We start from the raw sequence: 19,644 nt of genomic DNA on the forward strand, positions 1-19,644 counted from the left end.
CGGCAAAATTCTTCAGCAAGCTCAGAACTATCTGATAGTAAAGTTTCTGGTTTGGGATTTATCCGCTAGGTGGCGCGTTGTGTCTGAAAAATTCAAACACGTATATCTCGATACCCTAATGAGGTACAAGCATGCCGTTCTCAGCAAAGTTGATCAGCAGACTAAGAACTATCTGGCAATGACGTCTTTGGTTCGAGAATCGTCCACTAGGTGGCGCCAGGGTAAAAAATGTTCAAACTTCTACATCTCAGAATCCTGATAAGATAGAATGATGCCGTCTTCGACAAAATTCTTCAGCAAGCTAAAAACTGTCTGATAGTTGATTCTTTGATTCGTGATTTATTCGTTAGGTGGCACCGTGTGTATAATATTTAAACACGTGTGTCTCGTTACTGTTATATGCTAAAAACATGGCGTATTCTGTAAAATTGTTCGGCAGGTTAAAAACTATCCGAGAATGGTGACGCTAGGGGACACTATCAATCAAAACATTCAAACAATGTTATCTCGAAAATTTGAAAACGTCCAGCAAATTGTTCCGAAAGTTAAGAGGAAGTAAGACGTATCTGGCGTCCTTGGAACTGATATTATTCGATAAGTTCCGTCTAATATTACGAAAATACTTGTATGAACACCCTAATGAACAAGATATATTCCATTTCCAGCATAGTTGCTCAGCAAGCTAAGAACCATTTGGCAGGATAGTAGACGGCCGAGTACGGTGGTACAAGAGGCAATACTCTAACACCGTCTTTGACCCCCTGCAGACAAGTTTTGTCACCCTCCAATATTGCTTCTTTTGCTTCGTTTTTTCTTCCGGGAATGTCTCCGGGAATTTCTACAGGAACTCATCCGGGAATTTTTCCAGGAATTTCTCCGGGAATTCCTCCAGGAATTTATCCAAGAATTCCACTGGGAATTCCCTAAGAACTTCCTCCAGCAATTTCTTTTGGAAATCTTTTGGGAATTCCTCTAGGACATCCTCCAGAAGTTTCTTCGGGAAATCCTCTAGGAAATCCTCCAGGATTCCTCCGGAAATTTCGCCCGGATTTCCTCTAGGACTCCCATCAGGACTCGGTCATTTCTGCTGGAAGAATTTTCAGAACAATTTCTTATACAAATTCTGAAATGATTTCTTGTTTTTTTTTTTATTTATTCGTTTATTTGGAAGACTCATGAAATGATTTCCTGGAGGTATTTTTGGCCGGAACAAATCTCATTTTCTTCTTTTGTCACTTTGCATGTTGACTCGTCAAGGGGGGGGGGATGATAAAAAATAAAGGTATTTGATGAAAAATTACCCAAACAATTAGGCAAAATCGTAAAACTCAACGGATTTGTTAATAAACTTTCTCAACGACTCTAGTTTCACTTTAAATTTTTTAAATTCCTTAATAATTTATTTGTGTCCCCCCTCAAAATTTCGAAATCCGACAAAAAAAATCCGAGGGGGGTGACATAAGAGAAAATCGAAATTTGTGTCAGCCTAAAGCAATTATAAAAAAAATATAATCTTTGAAGTAATAACCGGAAGAACTGGAAAACCCTTTTGAGATATTCATTGAAAAAAATCTTGAAAAATGCCAAAATTAAATTTATGGACTAATATTTGTGGGAATTGTTATGATAATCTTTGAAAAAAATGGTAAAAAATTGCCTGAAGGAAGATCTGAATAAATCCAAAGCAACGCCTGGAGGAATATGTACCTGAAGGAACTATTAGAGAAACCCCTGGATGAACTTCCAGAACAATCTCTTGAGATTTTTCAAAGAAATTTTCTTCCAAAAAAAGCCCGACAAATACATTATAAATTGAATTATATAAGAAAGAACCTCTGGAGCACAATTTTCTTCTGGTAAAATTCAAGTTTCTGGAAAAAAAATGAATTCAAAAAGGAAAATCTTTTAAAAAATTTTGATTGATTCTCCGAATCCATGTGAAAAAAAAAATACTCCTGGACTTGCACCTTTTGAAGACACGGAGGGAATTCCTGGAGTAACCCCTGGAGAAATTCCCAGAAGAATTTTCGGAGACATCCTGAAGAAAAGCTCATGGAAAAAATCTGAAAATCATCTGGATGAATAGCTTTAAAAATGCTTAAATAAATGCATGAGCATTAACAATACAAAGATGAACTTATGAAGCATTCCTTGACGCAATTTCCTTTGGAATCCCTGGAGTTATATTAAGGGATTCCTCTAGAATCCTTTAAGGGATTCCTTCAGACATTTCTCCCTTGATTCCTTCACTGATTTTTCCTGGTATATGTTCTGGCAGCCCCGTGCACAAAGAAGGCAGAAAGTGAGGGGTTTTACGTATTTTCGATCAACTACCACAACGACTCCACTTGGAATGACATGTTGATGTCTACATTATTTCTTCTGTGATTTTTGTATTTATTGGTCCCGAGTTTCGTTCGGCAGCAGGGATTTTTTTTTTGATATTTCATCTTAAGTTTCTAGACATTTATGGGTGAACATTTATGAATCTATAAATGAAACGTACTGTACTCAAGAACTTAATAATTTATCTACCTTCTATTTGATAACTACAAAATACCAATCCATTTGAAAGCTAATATAAAATATTAGTGTTAAACCCGCCTAGGATGTTAAGCAAGGTGCACCACGATGGCATAATATACGTTCAGCGAGCCTGTCTGGGTCATATTGACTCCAATATCTTACTAGGGCCAAAGCAGATTGCCTCTGTAATAATCTAATCTACTAATTATTTTTTTTTTGAAAACTTCTACATATTTGGATAACTCTGCAAAGCTAAGGAGCTAGCTTTTGGAAAAAAAAACTGTTGTGATCCAAACCTTCTTCATAACACTCCATCGGAGTAAATTCGCTTGAAAATTTTAACAACTAATGGAACCCTAATTCTCCCTTACAGGTCGCCTTCCCGACGAAGCCACCCCAGGACTGATCACCTGGAAGTACATCAACCAGAAGGTTCCATGGAGTCTCATTTTCCTGCTGGGAGGCGGTTTTGCTCTGGCAGAAGGCGGAAAGGTTTCCGGAATGTCGGCTCTGTTGGGTCAATCGCTGTCCGGTCTCAAAACGTTGCCTCCGCTGTTGTTGCTGTTTGTTGTGTGCCTTACTGCTCAAACGCTGACTGAGTTCACGTCCAACGTTGCCATCTGTAACATCATGCTACCCGTACTGGCTGAAATGGTAAGTTGTCGCGTGTTAGATATTTATTCCGCACATAATTTCGTTAAATTTCATTTTATATTTTCCCACCACAGGCAATAGCCATCGAAATCCACCCGCTGTATCTCATGCTCCCGGCGGCGTTGTCGTGCAGTTTTGCCTTCCACATGCCGGTAGGAACGCCACCGAATGCCATCGTGGCCGGTGTGGGAAATATTGCCATCAAGGATATGGCAGTGGCCGGTATTGGACCATCGATATTCACCCTGTTGGTGGTTTGGGCCAGTTTCCCGACGTGGGGAGCCATCGTGTACCCGGAGCTTGCCACCTTCCCCGATTGGGCTCGACCGATGAATGTCACGGCGAACTGAGCGGCGACGTGAAAAGCATACGTACATAGGATATAGATGTTAATCAAGTTAGGGATCAAAATTAGGAAAAATATATAGGTTGCAGTGCAATTCATGAAAATCAACAGAGTTGGAACCAAAAAGTGTGCCAAAAAGTCAATTCTAGGAAACGTACTGATAAAAGTGTACGTGAAAAGTTGGAATAATTTATTGAGGAAAAACTTCGAACAAAGAGGAAGATTTTAAATTATCGCCTCGAGAACTAACTAGGTATAGCGTTTCTGATCATAATAGAAATGTAGCTTAGCAAAATATCTGTGACGTAGGAAGCTATATATCTAGATGATATAAAAAAGGCAATCAAAGTCGAACATAGAGCGAGCTTTATTGACTTTCAGAAGTGCATTCAAATAATATTGAAATACATTCAACTACAAATTTATGGTTGTTTCAAAAAGAAATACAGTTATAGGCAACTATTAGCATTTTAAGCCTACATTCACCAAGTGGCCTTGGAGTTTTATCAGTGATTCATAAACAAACTTAACAAACAGCTCTTTGCCGGGAGCTAAATGAAAAGATTTTTGATATTTTTCTACACCATATTTTTCATAACCTTCTTGACTCAAGAGATAGCGTACAATAGAAACGATCGAACAGTCTTCCGTTAAAACAAAAAGTACTCATTTTAGTTTTGATTAAAGTTTAACTAGTGACAACATCATTGTAACAGCGTCATGCAACTGTGAAGAAACCAGAACAAGCTTTGTGAATAGCACGTATTGTTGACCAATGATTACTTAAAACTTAACGTACATAAATAGCGTTAGTTGATGATTGAAACTTTGAGTTGTAACAATTCTTAATAGATTTATAATAAAAGAAATGTATAATGAAACAGTTAGTAATAGCAATCTTTGATCCGAAATTGTACCGAAGGTCTTGAAGAATCTGTACCAAACATTTTTTGAGAGTTGTGGACTTTCAAATAATCTATGAATCAGCTTTCGTTAGATCTGTAAGATGATTATCAGCGCAAGGATTACCTATGACTGCAGAGCTTGCTGCAGAGTCATACCGGAACGTAAAACTACATGATGGGTATTTTCTCATGACAAAAGCCTGGCCACCCCACAAATATCTGTCCGGAAACCAGTTCATTCAGCTTCCTTCGGCTCCCTCCGAGTTTCGTCCAGGAATTCCTTTCAGTGTTTTTCCAAGTATTGTAACCATACTTCTTTCAGCAGTTTCTTCTAGGCTTTAGCCAGGAATTGTTTGTTAGATTACTGCAGGAGTTCTTTTAGTGATTTCTTCAGAATACTCCTTTCAAGAAATCTACCGGAAATTTCTTCCTCAGTTCCTGTAGGTGTTCCTACTGTGATTATACTGTGATTATATTTCGTCTGGAACTTCATGGATTCTATTGAAAGTATTTATAATATAGCTAAATCAATCAATCCATGGATTCCATGGATCTCCAAGAATTTCTTCACGGGTTTGTTCCAGAGTTACAGAGTCCTTCTAGTTTTCTTCAATAGATATTTTATAGTAAATCCTACAAGAGTTGCTTCTCAATTACAAAGTTGCAGTATTTTTTCAAATTTAGAAGTTACTCCTGGCAATCCTGCAGGAATTCTTTCCAAAATTCCTCAAGGAATTTCTTCACGGATTATTCCCATGATTTATTCTGGGATTCCTCCAGGAATTTAACCCTGACACACTGCCAACGAAAGCACCAATCGTAAAGAGCAAGGTCGCAAAACGTCAAAGACTTATAAACAAATTTAGCATAGCCCGATTACCCTTTCAAACCCTTTTAACAAAAAGAGGTTATCTCCATATAAAATTGCTAAACTTTGGCTCTTCAGAACTCTTGGTATTTCAAACAAAACCACGCTTTTTCTTCCACATTCAGAAGAACTACTCCTTATCTATCGATTTATAACTTTGCCAACCTACAAAAAACGAGAATAAAAAATCTGCGACAGATAAAACTTTTTCATGTTTTACGGTTTTTGTTCACTTTTTATTTACATTTTTATGGCAAATCTCGCATGCAACATAAACAAAAGAAAGTTTGCACACATAACAAGTATAAGTGATGGCTCAATTATGGTCCACTGCACGAATTTATGCTGGCCTGCTTACTCTCACAGGAAATTTGACGTTTGAGAGGTGCCGACACCGCTCAAACGTCAAATTTCGTGTAAGAGTAAGCAGGCCAGTAGAAATTCGTGCAGTGGACCATAAGAACAATTTACATCACATACTGGTTCGTCACGAAAGGGATTATGCCGTGTGCAGCATAGTTGGCCCATGTTATGTGGGATTTTCACAAGGACAACTACATATACTGAGAGGAAATTACATTTTAATTTAATTGGAAAAGTCAAATAACCATTCAAAAATGATTTTTTCAGTAAGTTCACATGAATTGTGTTTACCCTACTTGACAACTCAGTCTAAAAAAAGCTATTGATATTTTTGGGGCAGTAAAATGTATGTATGAGCCGGGGCCCGTGACGCAGTGTCACGTTCGCTTCATAAGCGAATGGTCATGGGTTCGATCCCAGCCCCGGATATCGTCAGTTGCTCTTCCCCCCGAAAGCGGCTGGCACTTGACTTTCTTCTGAGCTCTCATAGCTCTAACGGACATGAATGATTGGATATCGGCGAAATGGCAACTCATAATGGACCCTCAATCGGACTTGGAAAGGAACAGCTGCCACACATCAACATACTCGTGCTCATCATTCTACCATCGACATAGTAGAAAGTGGAAGCAGCACATAGGCAACCAGTTCGATTTAGAAGAATGAGAATAGAATAAACTCAGGCGCTGTATAAATTGTAAGTGCAGCTGTTAGTAACTAACTGTTGCAATCGCTTTAGTAGTGCCCCAATGGACAAAAGAGCTGTAAATTAGGTTGAGTGGTTAAGAATAAAAACAAATGTATGTAAAAGCTAGCAGTTGTCACCCATCATTAACGAACCGCCAGCTTCACATGAGCGATTTATTTAAATTCAAAATGTGACGATCGCTTGCGTGGGAAAGTGCGCTGATTTATGACACTTACTGGTGGCACCCCTCCAGGAGTTCCTTCTGAGTTTCACAGAAACTCCATCTGGGTTGGATATCTTCAGGAATTTCTTCGCGATTTCTCCACAAATTTCTTCTTAGACACTTTAAGGAGTTTTTTTTACTGGGATTCTTGTGAAGTTCTTTATGGCCATCTTCCGGTGGTTTATTTCGGATTCTTTCTGAACCTCCATTTGAAATTCTCCCCGGAGCTTCTACTGCGATTTCTCCAGAGATTTCTTCCAGGATTTCTTAAGGGTGTGCTCCAAAAGTTCCTTAAGATTTTCCATGTATTCTTTTACGGGTTCCTTCCATTGTTTCGTCTGGGATTTCTCAAGTGTTTTCTGCTGAGATCACACTCGGAGTTCCTTCTGGGATTCTTTCAACAATTCCACCCAAAATTTCTTCCGGAATTCCTCCAGAAGTTTTTTCGTAGGATTGCTTCAGGAATTACTTTTGGGATTCCTTCACAAAGTCTTTCCAAAATTTCGTCAGTGATTTCCTCCTGGATTTCTCCAGAAATTCCATGCGAGGTTTTCCTTCAGAAGTTCTTTGCGGAATAACTTCAGGAATTCTCTCTGAAATTAATCTAGGAAATCCTTCCGAGATTTCTTTAAGAACTCCCTCCGTGGTTTCTGCGGGAATTGCTTCTGAAACTTCTTTCACAACTCCTCCAACCTCTACTGAGATTTTTCCAAGAACTACTTCTGGGATTTCTTTAGGAACTTCTTCTTGGATTTCTCCGAGAACTTCTTCCGGGATTCTTTCAAGAACTGCTTCCAGGGTTTTACCAGCAACTCTTTACCTAGGGTATAACATTTTTCATAGCCGTCGGATCACTTCGCGGTCTTCGACAAAGTTCTTTGGCATATAGTCATCTACAATAATACAAAAGGGTTTATTTATTGAACGCTTATAGCGCCACCTAGCGGCGAAATTCGAAAACTTAAAATTTCTGCATACATTAGGCCAAGTTTTCCCATACAAACTTCGAACGTTTTGAGCGCCCCCTTAGGCTCAATCGATTTTGCTCAAATTTTGAACGTAGCTTCTGGGACTCCAAAACAACTGATTAACGACGCGTAGTGCGTCATCAGCATCATTGAAATCTCGCTCGAAATTTCAAAGTGATAAAACTCAGTTACCAAAGCGCAAATTTGGATGAAAATGAATCATCCCATATGCTCACTCGTGATGAGTGTGATGATACTTTTTCAGCTGCGTGACTGCAGAATTGCCCGTTTTTTATCACTTCAAAAACGCGAGGCAAACAATCATTGAAAATTAAAAAGTCAATGATTCCTATGAAAATTCTGTGATGCACCAAGTCACCTTAAGGAGCTAATACTCGGCATTTTTCGAAATTTTTGTTTTTCATATAAGTGTGGGCCACCCTACCCCGGAGTTCCCTCTAGTTTTCCTCCTATAGTTCGTTCTGGGAGTTAATTTTTCAAATTCCAGGAAATACTTCTGTAAATCTCAGGTCCTGAAGGATTCCCGGATGTCATGAAGTAATCTCAAGAGGGGTCCCTTGAAATCCCATAAGGAAACTCAGGCGGAAGCACGGAAGGAGTTCCTGGAGGAATCCAAAATGAAGCCTGTTCATGAATTTCAGATGCAACTCCTGAAAAAACCCTAAAAAAAACTTTTGGGGATACACCAAGAAGAATCTCAGATGCAGCTCCCTGAGGAATCACAAATGAAACTTTTTTTTTGTTTTTTTTTTATCTGTGTTAACGAGATTTTTAGCCCTTGGCTAGTTCATCTCGGGACCCACGCTTTACTTCCCCTTCCGAAGGAAGAACTCACATTTTGTGAGTTTGTCGGGAGTGGGATTCGATCCCAGGTCCTTCAGCGTGAAAGGCATGCGCTTTAACCATCACACCAGGTCCGCTCCCACAGATGGAACTGCAAAAACCTGAAATAATTTGTGGACAAAACAACGGTAGGAATTCCTGCAGGAATCACGGAATGTAACAAGAGAATCAATGAGGAATTTCAGGAACTACTGCAATCCGGAAATAATGTTGAATCCCAGTAGTATGTACTTCCTGAAGCAAATCTAGTAAAAGCTTCTGGAATATCCCAGATGGAACCGCTTTCGGAATCTCAAGAGAAATTCCTGTAATAATGCCACATGGAACTCCTGAAGGAATCCTTATTAAACCCCCGAACTGCCTCGAAAACCCAGAAGATACTCCTAGACCAGCAATTTGTGGAGAAACCGCGAAGGAGTTCCTGCGGGAGCTCTGGGCACCCCCTAGTAAATCATGAATGAATACACTTTCCTGGACTTTGCATACAATCAAATCACGCGTTTGTTCTCTCGTTCGTAAAATAGACTAATCGTTGGAATCGTGAAGAATTGTATAAGTCTATGTGCAGTGTGCATCACTGTCAGTCTTCATCACTGTTTTGGAATATTTGAAAACGGGAACCTCAGTAAACGCAATTTCCTGTGGGAGAGAGCAAGACGGCATCGAAGGGTGAATGAAAGAATCGTGGCTTACTAACTCGATGCCGCGAATACAACGTGCCCACAGTAAGTAACTCGATTTTGTGAATCAAATCTTTAAAGCGTTCGCAATTGAGCTACCCGCCGTATTCAATTGAATTGTTTATAAACTATAGTGAATAAAATATTGCTTTTTTCTATAGTATAATCGAAAGAGCTCATTTTTCTAAATATAACGTGATTTTATTGCGTTCAAATACCTTTGTTTTGATAGTTGAATAAATAAAACAGCAAGCCTCGTTGGATAAATGTACGACTCGTGCTGAAAAAATCAACTTTTTGTGACTCGTGCTGTAAAAATCTTTATTTTGCAATTCATTCCATAAATAACTATTTCCTTCTTTAAATCATCGGGTGTTTTTTTTTCAAGAAGTATTACGTAAAGTTTATTAGTGTCATAAAAGTAATCAACACATTTCATAAGATGATAAAGTCGAGGCCATATGCGTGCATGCCTCTATGTAACATGTACGCATATCGCCTCCACTTTAACATCTTATTAAACATCTTATACGATCACTGGTTGACTGGCGAGTTAGTGTCGTTCAGGCTAGTGTTTTAGAATCAAAGTTTCTCCAATTGGATAAAAATCGATGACTAATTAATGAGACGATCGATTTGAATGTGGTCTTCGGCAAAGTTGTAGCTGATAGGGTAGCCTAGGAGTACCAAGGGTCAACTAACACTCTAGGGCACTTAGGGAAATGCTACGGATATTTAATTGAATGACAAACATCATTTTCCCACAGTTATTCCCATACAAACTTTGAAGGGCTTGTGCACTCTAAATTTTCAACCAATTCAGCTCAAAATTTGGGAGAACGCATTGAATCTGATTACACAGCGTAACAAAAATTAACTTTTTGTCTGTCTCAAGAGCAAACTTATGTGTCTCCGAAGGATTTTGGGCCGCTGAATCCGAATCCGGGCTCAGATTTGCTCTAACACGTCACAATTTTGAGCTATACCTCAATGTATGGGGCATAATATGCGATTTTGGGCTTTTTTGATTGCAAACCATTAAGCTTGGAAATATTTTTTTAAGCAATCAAAAGGTTAATTGGCCAATCAACATCTAAATCAACGACTCATGCCAAATATTTTGTTTTACCAAATCGAATTTGATAGTTTTAAGCGATTTATGTTAGGTACGATATTTCCCATACAAGTCACCCTCCAAAAGTTGCATGCAAGTTTTCATACTAACATAAAATGCTTAAATCTATCAAACTTGATTAGGTAAAACGAAATATTTTGCATGAGTCGTTAATTAAGATATTAATTGACCAATTAACCTTTTGATTGCTTGATAAAATTGAGGTCCAATAAATTGAGGTAAAGTTCAAAATTGTGACGTGTTGGAGCAAATCTGAGCCCGGACTCGGATTCAGCGGCCCAAAATCCTTCGGAGACACATAAGTTTGCTCTTGAGACAAAAAAATGTTGCGCTGTGTTATGAATCGAATACCTAAGCGATGTGGAGCAAAAACAACGTGAGTCTTGATAGTGAATCCGATACTGCACAAGTACAAGAGGCAAGCTAGGAAGCAACACGCTATCACGCTACTAAACACGGAATCTAAAGTAGGCGTGCCATCGTCCGATATCGAAGTGACAGTACACAATTTCCCCGTGAAAACAATCTCCCGATCCTGCTTTCCAAAATGGACGATTCTGAGCGTCCCACGTGCTGCAAACGAACCGGTAGATTCTTCAGCTTGTACTGGCGAGTACTGGTTCTTTTAGCCACCCCCAGCTTGGCAGCACTTTTGTTTCTCGTGGACACCGGGCCTGCCTACCGATGCATGTTTGTGGTGCTCATAATGGCCGTTTACTGGATAACGGAAGCACTACCCCTACCAATCACTTCCATGATTCCGGTGGTGCTGTTTCCGCTGCTGGGAATTCTGGACACCGATCGAACCTGTATGATGTACATGCGGGAAACGTTGCTCATGTTCATGGGTGGCATATTTTTGGCACTGGCAATCGAACACTGTAATCTGCACAAACGAATCGCATTGAAGGTGATCTGTTCGATAGGCTGCAGCCAACGGAAGCTGAATTTTGGACTGCTGGCGGTCACGATGTTCGTATCGATGTGGATTTCCAATACAGCGACGGTGGCTATGATGTGTCCCATCATGAAAGCTGTCCTGGAAGAACTTGAAGCGGTAGGTAAAGCGAGAATTTAGTAAGGGAAATGTTACGTTTAGTTATGCACGAAGCACCGAATTAAAAATGAACAACTTTCCTGTAATTTACGGTAAATCTTGGTAATGTAAGGGTAAGCAGGCTACCTTGTAGATTCCACACTGCCTATACCGCGCAGGAGGGACTTCCTTCTAATGTATAGCTAACGTGCATAAAGCATTTCATCATTTTACTGCAAATTTGTGTGTAACATGTGATAAGAAAGATCAAGAGTAAAAGCGCAAAAAAATTACAACCTTTTTTTTTAATTTAACATAAATACTATGAAAAACTGAAGATTTATATCTGTTACAGCAAGGATTATGTCAAATGTATCTAAAGCCAAAGCAGAATGAAATGGAGAAGCAAAGCAACGAGTATGAAATGATATGCAATTGAGAATTATAAAAACCATAACGTGTATACTTCAAACTTTAAGGACACCAATTCCAAGCAGGATAACAATCTGTTATTACACGGGTGCAGCCTACGCAGCCAGTATCGGAGGTTTGGGTACATTGCTTGGAACCGGAACCAACTTAACGTACAAGGGCATATACGAAAACCGTTTCCCCGAGGGCAACCCGATAGACTTTTTCCGGTTCACAATCTACAACACACCAGGCATGCTATTAGGAACATTTCTGGTGTGGATCTATTTGCAGGTGGTTTACATGGGCATGTTTCGCCCGAATAGCAAAGCCGCTCAAGAAGCAACCATCAGCAAAGAAGGAGAGACCATTGCGCACGGTGTGATAATGAATCGCTACGGTGAACTAGGACCGATCACATCTCATGAAATAAGCGTGGCCATTTTGTTTGTCATATCTATTGCGCTGTTTTTCACACGGAAACCTGGGTTCACCACTGGTTGGGCCGATCTGCTTCCGGAGACGTATGCACTTTTTATATTGCACAAGCTACAATTATTCAACTTTGCGTACATTTCAGAAAAATTCAAGATGCAACACCAGCTATTTTGACGCTCTTATTACTTTTCATATTCCCCGCGAACTGGCAGTGGTTGAATTTCTTGAAGATCAATCCGAGTAAGTAAATAATATTAAATTCAAGGTTCAATTTTGTATGTATAGCAAAGAGATTTCCTAAATATCAGGAGAGCAAAAAATCTTGGCATTTGCACGAATGCAGTTTAACCCTAGTACAATGTTGGGGTCAATATGACCCAGGCAGGCACGCCGAACGAGTACCACGTCATCGTGGTGCGTGCGAAAAACCTAACAACTTAGGAGGGTTAAACGCCAAGCTACCGTTTTGGAACAAATTTTCCAAAATTCATATATTTCCAGCATCCCTTCCAACCGAACGAACGCCAAGTCTTATCACGTGGAAGTACATCAACGACAAAACGCCATGGAGTTTAATTTTCCTGCTGGGCGGTGGATTCGCGCTGGCAGAAGGTGGAAAAGCGTCCGGTATGTCCGAAATGATTGGCCAGTCGTTGTCCGTATTGAAGAACCTGCCGCTACTTCTGCTGCTGTTTATCGTTTGCCTTGTCGTTCAAATACTAACCGAATTCGCGTCCAACGTGGCCATCTGTAACATCATCTTGCCGGTGATGGCTGAAATGGTATGTATGCTTATTAAATATACGAGGATATTGATAAATTTATTCTTCGAATCAGTCCCTAGCGATCGAGCTGCACCCGATGTATCTGATGCTCCCGGTGGCAATATCCTGCAGCTATGCGTTCATGATGCCTGTTGGAACACCGCCTCTGGCAATCGTCGCCGGCTTGGGACACATTCAAACCAAAGATCTGATCAAAGCTGGAGTTGGTGTCAAGGTCATTATGCTGCTCATCATTTGGGGATTGTTTCCTGTCCTCGGGCCACTGGTGTATCCCGAGATCAAGGACTTTCCGGATTGGGCGAGGCCGATTCAAAACAGCAGTGAAACACCGGAACAGAACAGTTCAAGCATTATGACGTATTAATCGACTGTTGGATCGTAAGTGCCAAGTACTGATGCAGCTTGTGTTGATTGTTGGTTATTACCCCCTATCAGTAGATGAATAGAATGTTAATGTTTCCAACAAATAATGACCATGAGTAGCTTAGTTGAACTTGATCTAGTTTGAGTACACCCCGCTGAGTACTTGACATGGAGTATATTGTACAAACATTGCCCTTCTAATCGGTAGAATCGCTGCCTGCCGTATAGGGTGACCAGAATCGGTAGTCGTTGTCCATTTAACTGCGAGTTGTCATATATTTCTCCCGTGTAATTGGCATAATTCTTTGTTAGATGCCACGTCCTTTTGCGACATGGACCACACTCATTACCCAGTCGACACACGATCGCATATAATGTTAAATAAGATGCAAAAGTGGAGGCGATATACGCACACTTTACACGGGGTTAAATGGAAGCATGTACGTATATGGCCTCCACTTTAGCATCCTATTCAACATCATAAAGGACCATGACAAAATGCACCTTCAAGATCCATGAAGCTCAGATAAAGTTCCGCGTTGAACTTTCTGGCTGCTTAAAAGGCTAACAATGAGCCTTGCTGGAACTTTGCACATGAGTTCCAATAAAGTTCATTGTTAGCCTCTTAAACACCTTGAAAACTTTGTTTGAGCTTTAAAGTACCTAGGGGCCTGTGCATAAACTACGTAGACTTTAAGGGGGGGGGGGGGGGGTTGGTGTCTGGCCAAAGTCTACGCTCCATACAAATTTCGAAAATTGTTTATGAACAAAAGTCTACGAGGGGGAGGGGGCATCTAGGATGACCAAAAATGAGTCTACGTAGTTTATGGACAGCGCCAAGAAGTTCATCTCGCTGGCTTGATATTTCGATGAAAACTTTTTTTTTTATCATAGGGGGCGTCCATAAATGACGTAGATTTGGGGGGGAGGGGAGTGTTTGTGATTTTGTGACGAAGTGTGACTATAGGGGGTAGGGGCTTATGATATGCTACGTAGTTTTCTACTAAGCCTATTGAAAAAAAGTATTTCGTAATTAATAAACTTTTTACTTGCATTAAGTATCATAATCCAGAAAATAGAAAAAAAAAATGTATCGCATGAATTATTTTTTGCCGGCTTTATTTCATTAGCCATGCAGCTATCGGACGCAACTGTTGCTGCGAAAATGGTTTTGAAATCCTGCGTAAAGAATAATGCAGTGTGTATGCAGACAAAAATCAATTTCGTTCAAATGCTTCTCACGACCAATAGCTTGCTGCTTGCTATAGGGCACTGCACGCCGCTAAGGTTACAAAGTAAATGTTTGGCATTATGGCATTATTCCAGGAGTTCCTTATATGGTGGTATCATATTTCCCGGAATGCCATCTCCCTGAATGCCATTTCCCGGAATGACATTTCCCGGAATGACACATTTCCCGGAATGCCATTTCCCGGAGTGACATTTCCCGGAATGACACATTATCCGGAATGTCATTTCCCGGAATGACACATTTCGCGGAATGCCATTTCCCGAAGTGACATTTCCCGGAATGATGCTGGATCATTGAGGCTGACCTATGTTACTTCAGAACGAAAGTGTCAATATGCCGAATTGGATATTACAGGTCGGATGACTTTTTGGTGGATTGCGTGTTATCTTCTTGGTAAGGATATGCGGTATGGGATTTTTTCAAAGCGAAACGAAACGAAACGATATGTGAAACTTCGGATGCGATGCGGTACGAAACGAAACGAAATTCAAAAATGTTTCGTGAGATCGATACGAAATCCGAATTCACTCGGTATTTTTCGAAACGAAACGAAATTTTCGAAAAGTTCCGCGAAATTTTGCAGTTATGTCAAATTGGTCAGGAAATGGATGCTGCGTGTTTGCATTTTTTTCTAGCGGTGACGTGGTGGTGTTTCCGCTTAGTCTCATCTTCAAGACTTCATTTGCTACAGTTCCATTTTTAGGTTTGTTCTTGGGGCTGCCGTTGTCTTTGGTAAGCTAAAATGCTAAAATAATACATTTAGGAGAACCATACACATGAAAAATAGAACTACTCACAAATTCGGTGATCTAATTAGGAAACACCTCCTCACAAAACTAACAATTCAATTCCTATTCGCATGCATCTTATGGAGAAAGAATGACTAGGGGTGTTCAAATATAATTTGATATGTCTTAACATTTCAGATAAGTTCCCAACTTTGCGTAACAAAGGTGGAGGACCATTTGAGCCCTGAACCGATTTTGACCACTTTAAGCTGTAAGTCAGCCAATTTACGAATTTACTTGGAGTTTTTCACATCCCTGGCCAAGTTCGCAGGGGTTGACGGTATTAAAGTGAAGGAGTTTCATTTTGATTATTGTAATGTAGTGTTCTTTAGTGAAACATATCACCTTTTTAACACTTTAATGCGCCTCCAACGGTTCATCACGAACCGGCTGCTGCAGATGGAGTATGGCTGATCATATGCATCAGACATGCTCGATAAACAGGAGGAACCGCCGGGGCTCAGTAGAGTCTATTCCCAAGCAATAGTTCCAAGTCGGTTGGATTTGAGAAGGTTTTGATGATCGTTACAAATCCTAATAAAAGTATTATAGGATTTGTGACAGGTTTTGGAACCTTTTACAGCCATCTGACTTCAAAATGTTGTTTGGGCTCTACTTCCCACGCTTCTCGGTTGATTTTTATTACAGAGTAATTTATTAATGTCATAGTCGCTTTTTCGAATTTTTACAATGTTAGTTGGTCATATTTTTTTTAAATAAAGCAATTAAAATCGACCGAAGAATTAATAGTGGGAAGGAGATTTGCAGCACTTCATTGTGCTGATAGATTCGAAGCTAACGTGCGAACACTTAAATGCATTGTTGACGTCAATGCGTTCGACGTGACATTTTGGACAAAAACTGACTGCTTTATACTAACTGAACAACGTTACTTGTGTATGTCTAGGTTGACATTTCTAGGCTACGCTCTAGATAGAAAATGACATGGTTCATCCAGGTAGGGCCTATAGGACAATTGAACGAATTTGAATATTTTTAATAGTATTTGTAGCGGGATGAAAGTTGACATGAAATCTTTATTATTTTAAAATTTTATTGCAATCAACTGACCAACTTGCCGTATTTTTGATTATCTCTTAGATGTTCAGAAGTTCAGTTACATGTTTCTGTGGATTTTGGACCGATGACAATTTAAGGACACAAAAGATGAACACAAGTAGAAAACGATTAGCGAAATCTAGAAAACAATTTGACACAGGATCGACTATATTTTAACATACAGGGTTCGATTGATTCGATGAAAAAAAAAACAAACATACAACAACTGACTTAACGAGGAGAAAAACATATTTAACCATATCACAAAATCAAACAAGGAGACAAACACAAACCGTGTGACCATAACACTACATAGGCAAATTTTGACTGACTGACCAATTGAAAACTTTCCAATCTTCTACCGTAACTTTCTGAGTCAGTTGCAACAGTGTCTTAATGGATATCATTTTCCGCGTACGGCTGGCAAACTGCTTCTGAAAGACTACGTACTCTTTTCTATCTTCGGGTCTAGTGTAGAGGTTTCAACTCTATTCAGAGTGCAGCTAGAAACCTAGCAAAAAAAAATTAGGTAATTTGTTTTCTGCGTGTATATGACTGCCAAATGATCGGGGGTACACAAAATCGGCACATAACTGTAATTTGAATGGCCTAGAACAGCTTTTTTCAATCTTCTTTACCGACGCTTGTGTTTTTTATGGAGTTGGTGTGTCACGACATCCCAACAGATCTTAAAGCTATGTTCATTTAGAATCCGGAATGACAAAATCACGTATATCTTAGGGATGGAATAACAAACATAAAAGGTGAAGCCATCAAAACAAAGGTTATTCATTGTACTTTCATGGAAAAATATCATTGAAATTATTTATTTTTATTTTTCACACATTTTCTCACTTTTTCAGTGTTGACCTCTCTAAAAATCTGCACAACGCACAATGAGAAGAAATAGGTATAAAAGGCGAATAAATTCAATATCTCTACTCGGAGTGGATGGATTCGAATAAAATTTTGTCACAAACTGCGAAAATCTCTACAGTTTCAGATAAGGAGAGCGTTATTCGCCGCACGATGCTGGAAATCAGTGTATCGGACCCGTTTTAACCCACTCTCTCTCATTTTCACCTTTTTGGAAAAATCCTGGAGTGCAAAATAAATGATTTATTTAATTCGTGTTTGTGTTAAAGTTTCCGTAGTATCAAATGGAGCTGGTTTGGCTCACCACACGGCATTATACATTGGAATATCTTCAAATAACCACAACATCCCCTATTTCTTTAAATTTTCACATGCATCTTCGCCCGGAGTGGAACGCAATCGACAAGAGAAGGACCAATCTTATGTCAAACTTCCGATACTATGGAAGTTTCTACACAAACACGAGTTAAATAAGCCATTTATTTTGCACCCCAGTCGGGAATAGATGAGGATTTTCTCAAAAAGGTGTGAGAGAGAGAGCATGGGGTAAAACGAGCTCAATACACTGATTTCCAGCATCGTGCGGCGGACGACACCCTCCTTATCTGAAACTATAGAGGTTTTTGCAGTATGTGTAAAAAAATCATTCGATTACATCCACTCCGAGCAAAGATATTGAATTTATTCGCGTTTTATACCTATTTTTGGTAAATTTTAGCAACAACCCCTTCCGCACGTTTGTTCAACAATCAGGTCATCTATGCAGTGTCCTGAGTGCCTTGACTAGTCTGACTAGGATTCCGAAGAAAAATTGCCAAACTTTTTTTTTATTGCGAAATGAGGGGCAATTCAGTGAATCGAGAAAACGCGAAATTTGAGTGTTTTTTTCGTTGATAAACACTATCCATCTGTGACGATACCGCTAAACGTCTCCGGCTGTCATGGCAGCTCATCAAAATAGGTAAAACCTCTGCATATCCCTTGTGTGCGTTTTTGAAAAGCAGCACGCGATTCTTGAGGGTGTCATCCTTGTATGAATTGGTTCTCATCATCTTGTTGCGAAAAAAAACCATGCCCAGAGTTCGAACTTCTTGCCAAATCTTCAAATTCAAAGCAGATTTATCAATGAACCCAAGGTTGGAGATGAACCAGCCGCGGGCTGAAAATCTTCTTAATAAAGCTAATAATAATAATAATGAACCCAAGCCTTTTTCTTCCGAGGACACTTCCTTATGCCTTGGTTAACAACACCTGTGCACATAACACATAATGGTTTTAACGATATTAACATTTTTCGCGACTGTCGTACCTGACCAGTGGCAGTGACAACGCTAAATTTTCAATGTATTTGTGCAAGATTTTTTTCCTCCTCTTGTCTTCAATCTGAAATAACTTTTCACTCGTTGCAAGAAAATCGATGAAACTTTCACCATTTAAAGAGGATTAGTGTATGATCAGAGTGCTGCAAAATAATGATGATTATGTTCATTGAGAGCGCCACTAGAAAATGTGACATGATTTCGTATTCTAAGTGAACATAGCTTTATAGAAAGGGGGGATGGCTTTCTCAGTCTTTGATTCAAGAACGATTTTTATCTACATTTCCAACGTTTCGGCCTAGGGATTTGGCCTTTTTCAAGGGTCGTAGTGTCTACCGTCTATCGTTTTTGTAGTTTTTGCATATAGAATGCTCTTCTGGGTTGCTTTTCATGTATACGTGTTGTTATTTTAGATTTTTAATTTTTGTATTATACACTGTGCACTGGTAACGACTGTTTTAAAAGAATCAGGCCAAATCCCTAGGCCGAAACGTCGGGAATGTAGATAAAAATCGTTCTTGAATCAAAGACTGAGAAAGCCATCCCCCCTTTCCATCAAGTTCCCAGTCGTAAAATCCCATACATAGCTTTATAATGTTTGCTGAACTTTCAAAAGGTTTTATTGGACACAGCAGGTTACATATCGTCATGCGTTTCCGGAGTGACATTTCCAGGAAATACGTTTTCCGCGATGGCATTCTTGTTGATTTTCCTTCTGGATCGCTTGAGTATTGGATTTAAATAACTAAAACAGCCTAAAATCCCCGCTGGACGAAACATCACTTTTGTTCTAGAAATGTGACTTCACGAAAGAACTTTACTAGGAATATATTAGTCTACTCAAAAAGCAGACCCAGTGTGATGCTTCACGCTGAGCACCTAAGATCGAATTCCACTTCCGACAACCTCACGAAAGAATTCTCATATCTTAAAAGCACCTAAAAACGAATCTGGTCGCCCTAAACCGGGGAAAGTGTGACAATACGCATCAAACTCAATAGAACCGGCGCGCGGCGGCATCTCTCGGACTGCTTCCATCTGTTACCGCTTATCGCGCCCATAGCCCTACCGTGTTCATGAGAATGTGATTCGATTGC

At 39.7% G+C, this 19,644-nt stretch overlaps 2 protein-coding genes across 5 annotated transcripts in view; both read left to right on the plus strand.

The window, feature by feature from the left end:
- The window catches only part of LOC109431669 (protein I'm not dead yet-like), a 52,159-nt gene extending 47,750 nt beyond the window's left edge, over positions 1–4,409 (plus strand). For all 4 annotated transcript variants that reach the window (XM_062852623.1, XM_019707919.3, XM_019707921.3 and 1 more), the window contains exons 8-9: positions 2,900–3,180; positions 3,255–4,409. In XM_062852623.1, the coding sequence (XP_062708607.1) occupies positions 2,900–3,180; positions 3,255–3,530 (557 nt within the window). In that variant the 3' untranslated portion in view covers positions 3,531–4,409. The remainder of the gene's footprint in view (positions 1–2,899; positions 3,181–3,254) is intronic.
- A 6,253-nt stretch (positions 4,410–10,662) lies between these two features.
- On the plus strand, positions 10,663–13,434 carry LOC109431631 (protein I'm not dead yet-like). The gene is made up of 6 exons (XM_062848881.1): positions 10,663–11,277; positions 11,612–11,673; positions 11,736–12,191; positions 12,248–12,345; positions 12,607–12,887; positions 12,943–13,434. Exons 1-6 carry the CDS (start codon positions 10,768–10,770, stop codon positions 13,252–13,254), a joined length of 1,719 nt encoding a protein of 572 aa, XP_062704865.1. The 5' UTR covers positions 10,663–10,767; the 3' UTR covers positions 13,255–13,434.
- Positions 13,435–19,644: the final 6,210 nt, after the last annotated feature.

The sequence above is a fragment of the Aedes albopictus genome, chromosome 2 (assembly GCF_035046485.1).
Source record: "Aedes albopictus strain Foshan chromosome 2, AalbF5, whole genome shotgun sequence".
NCBI classification, from domain to species: Eukaryota; Metazoa; Arthropoda; class Insecta; order Diptera; family Culicidae; genus Aedes; species Aedes albopictus.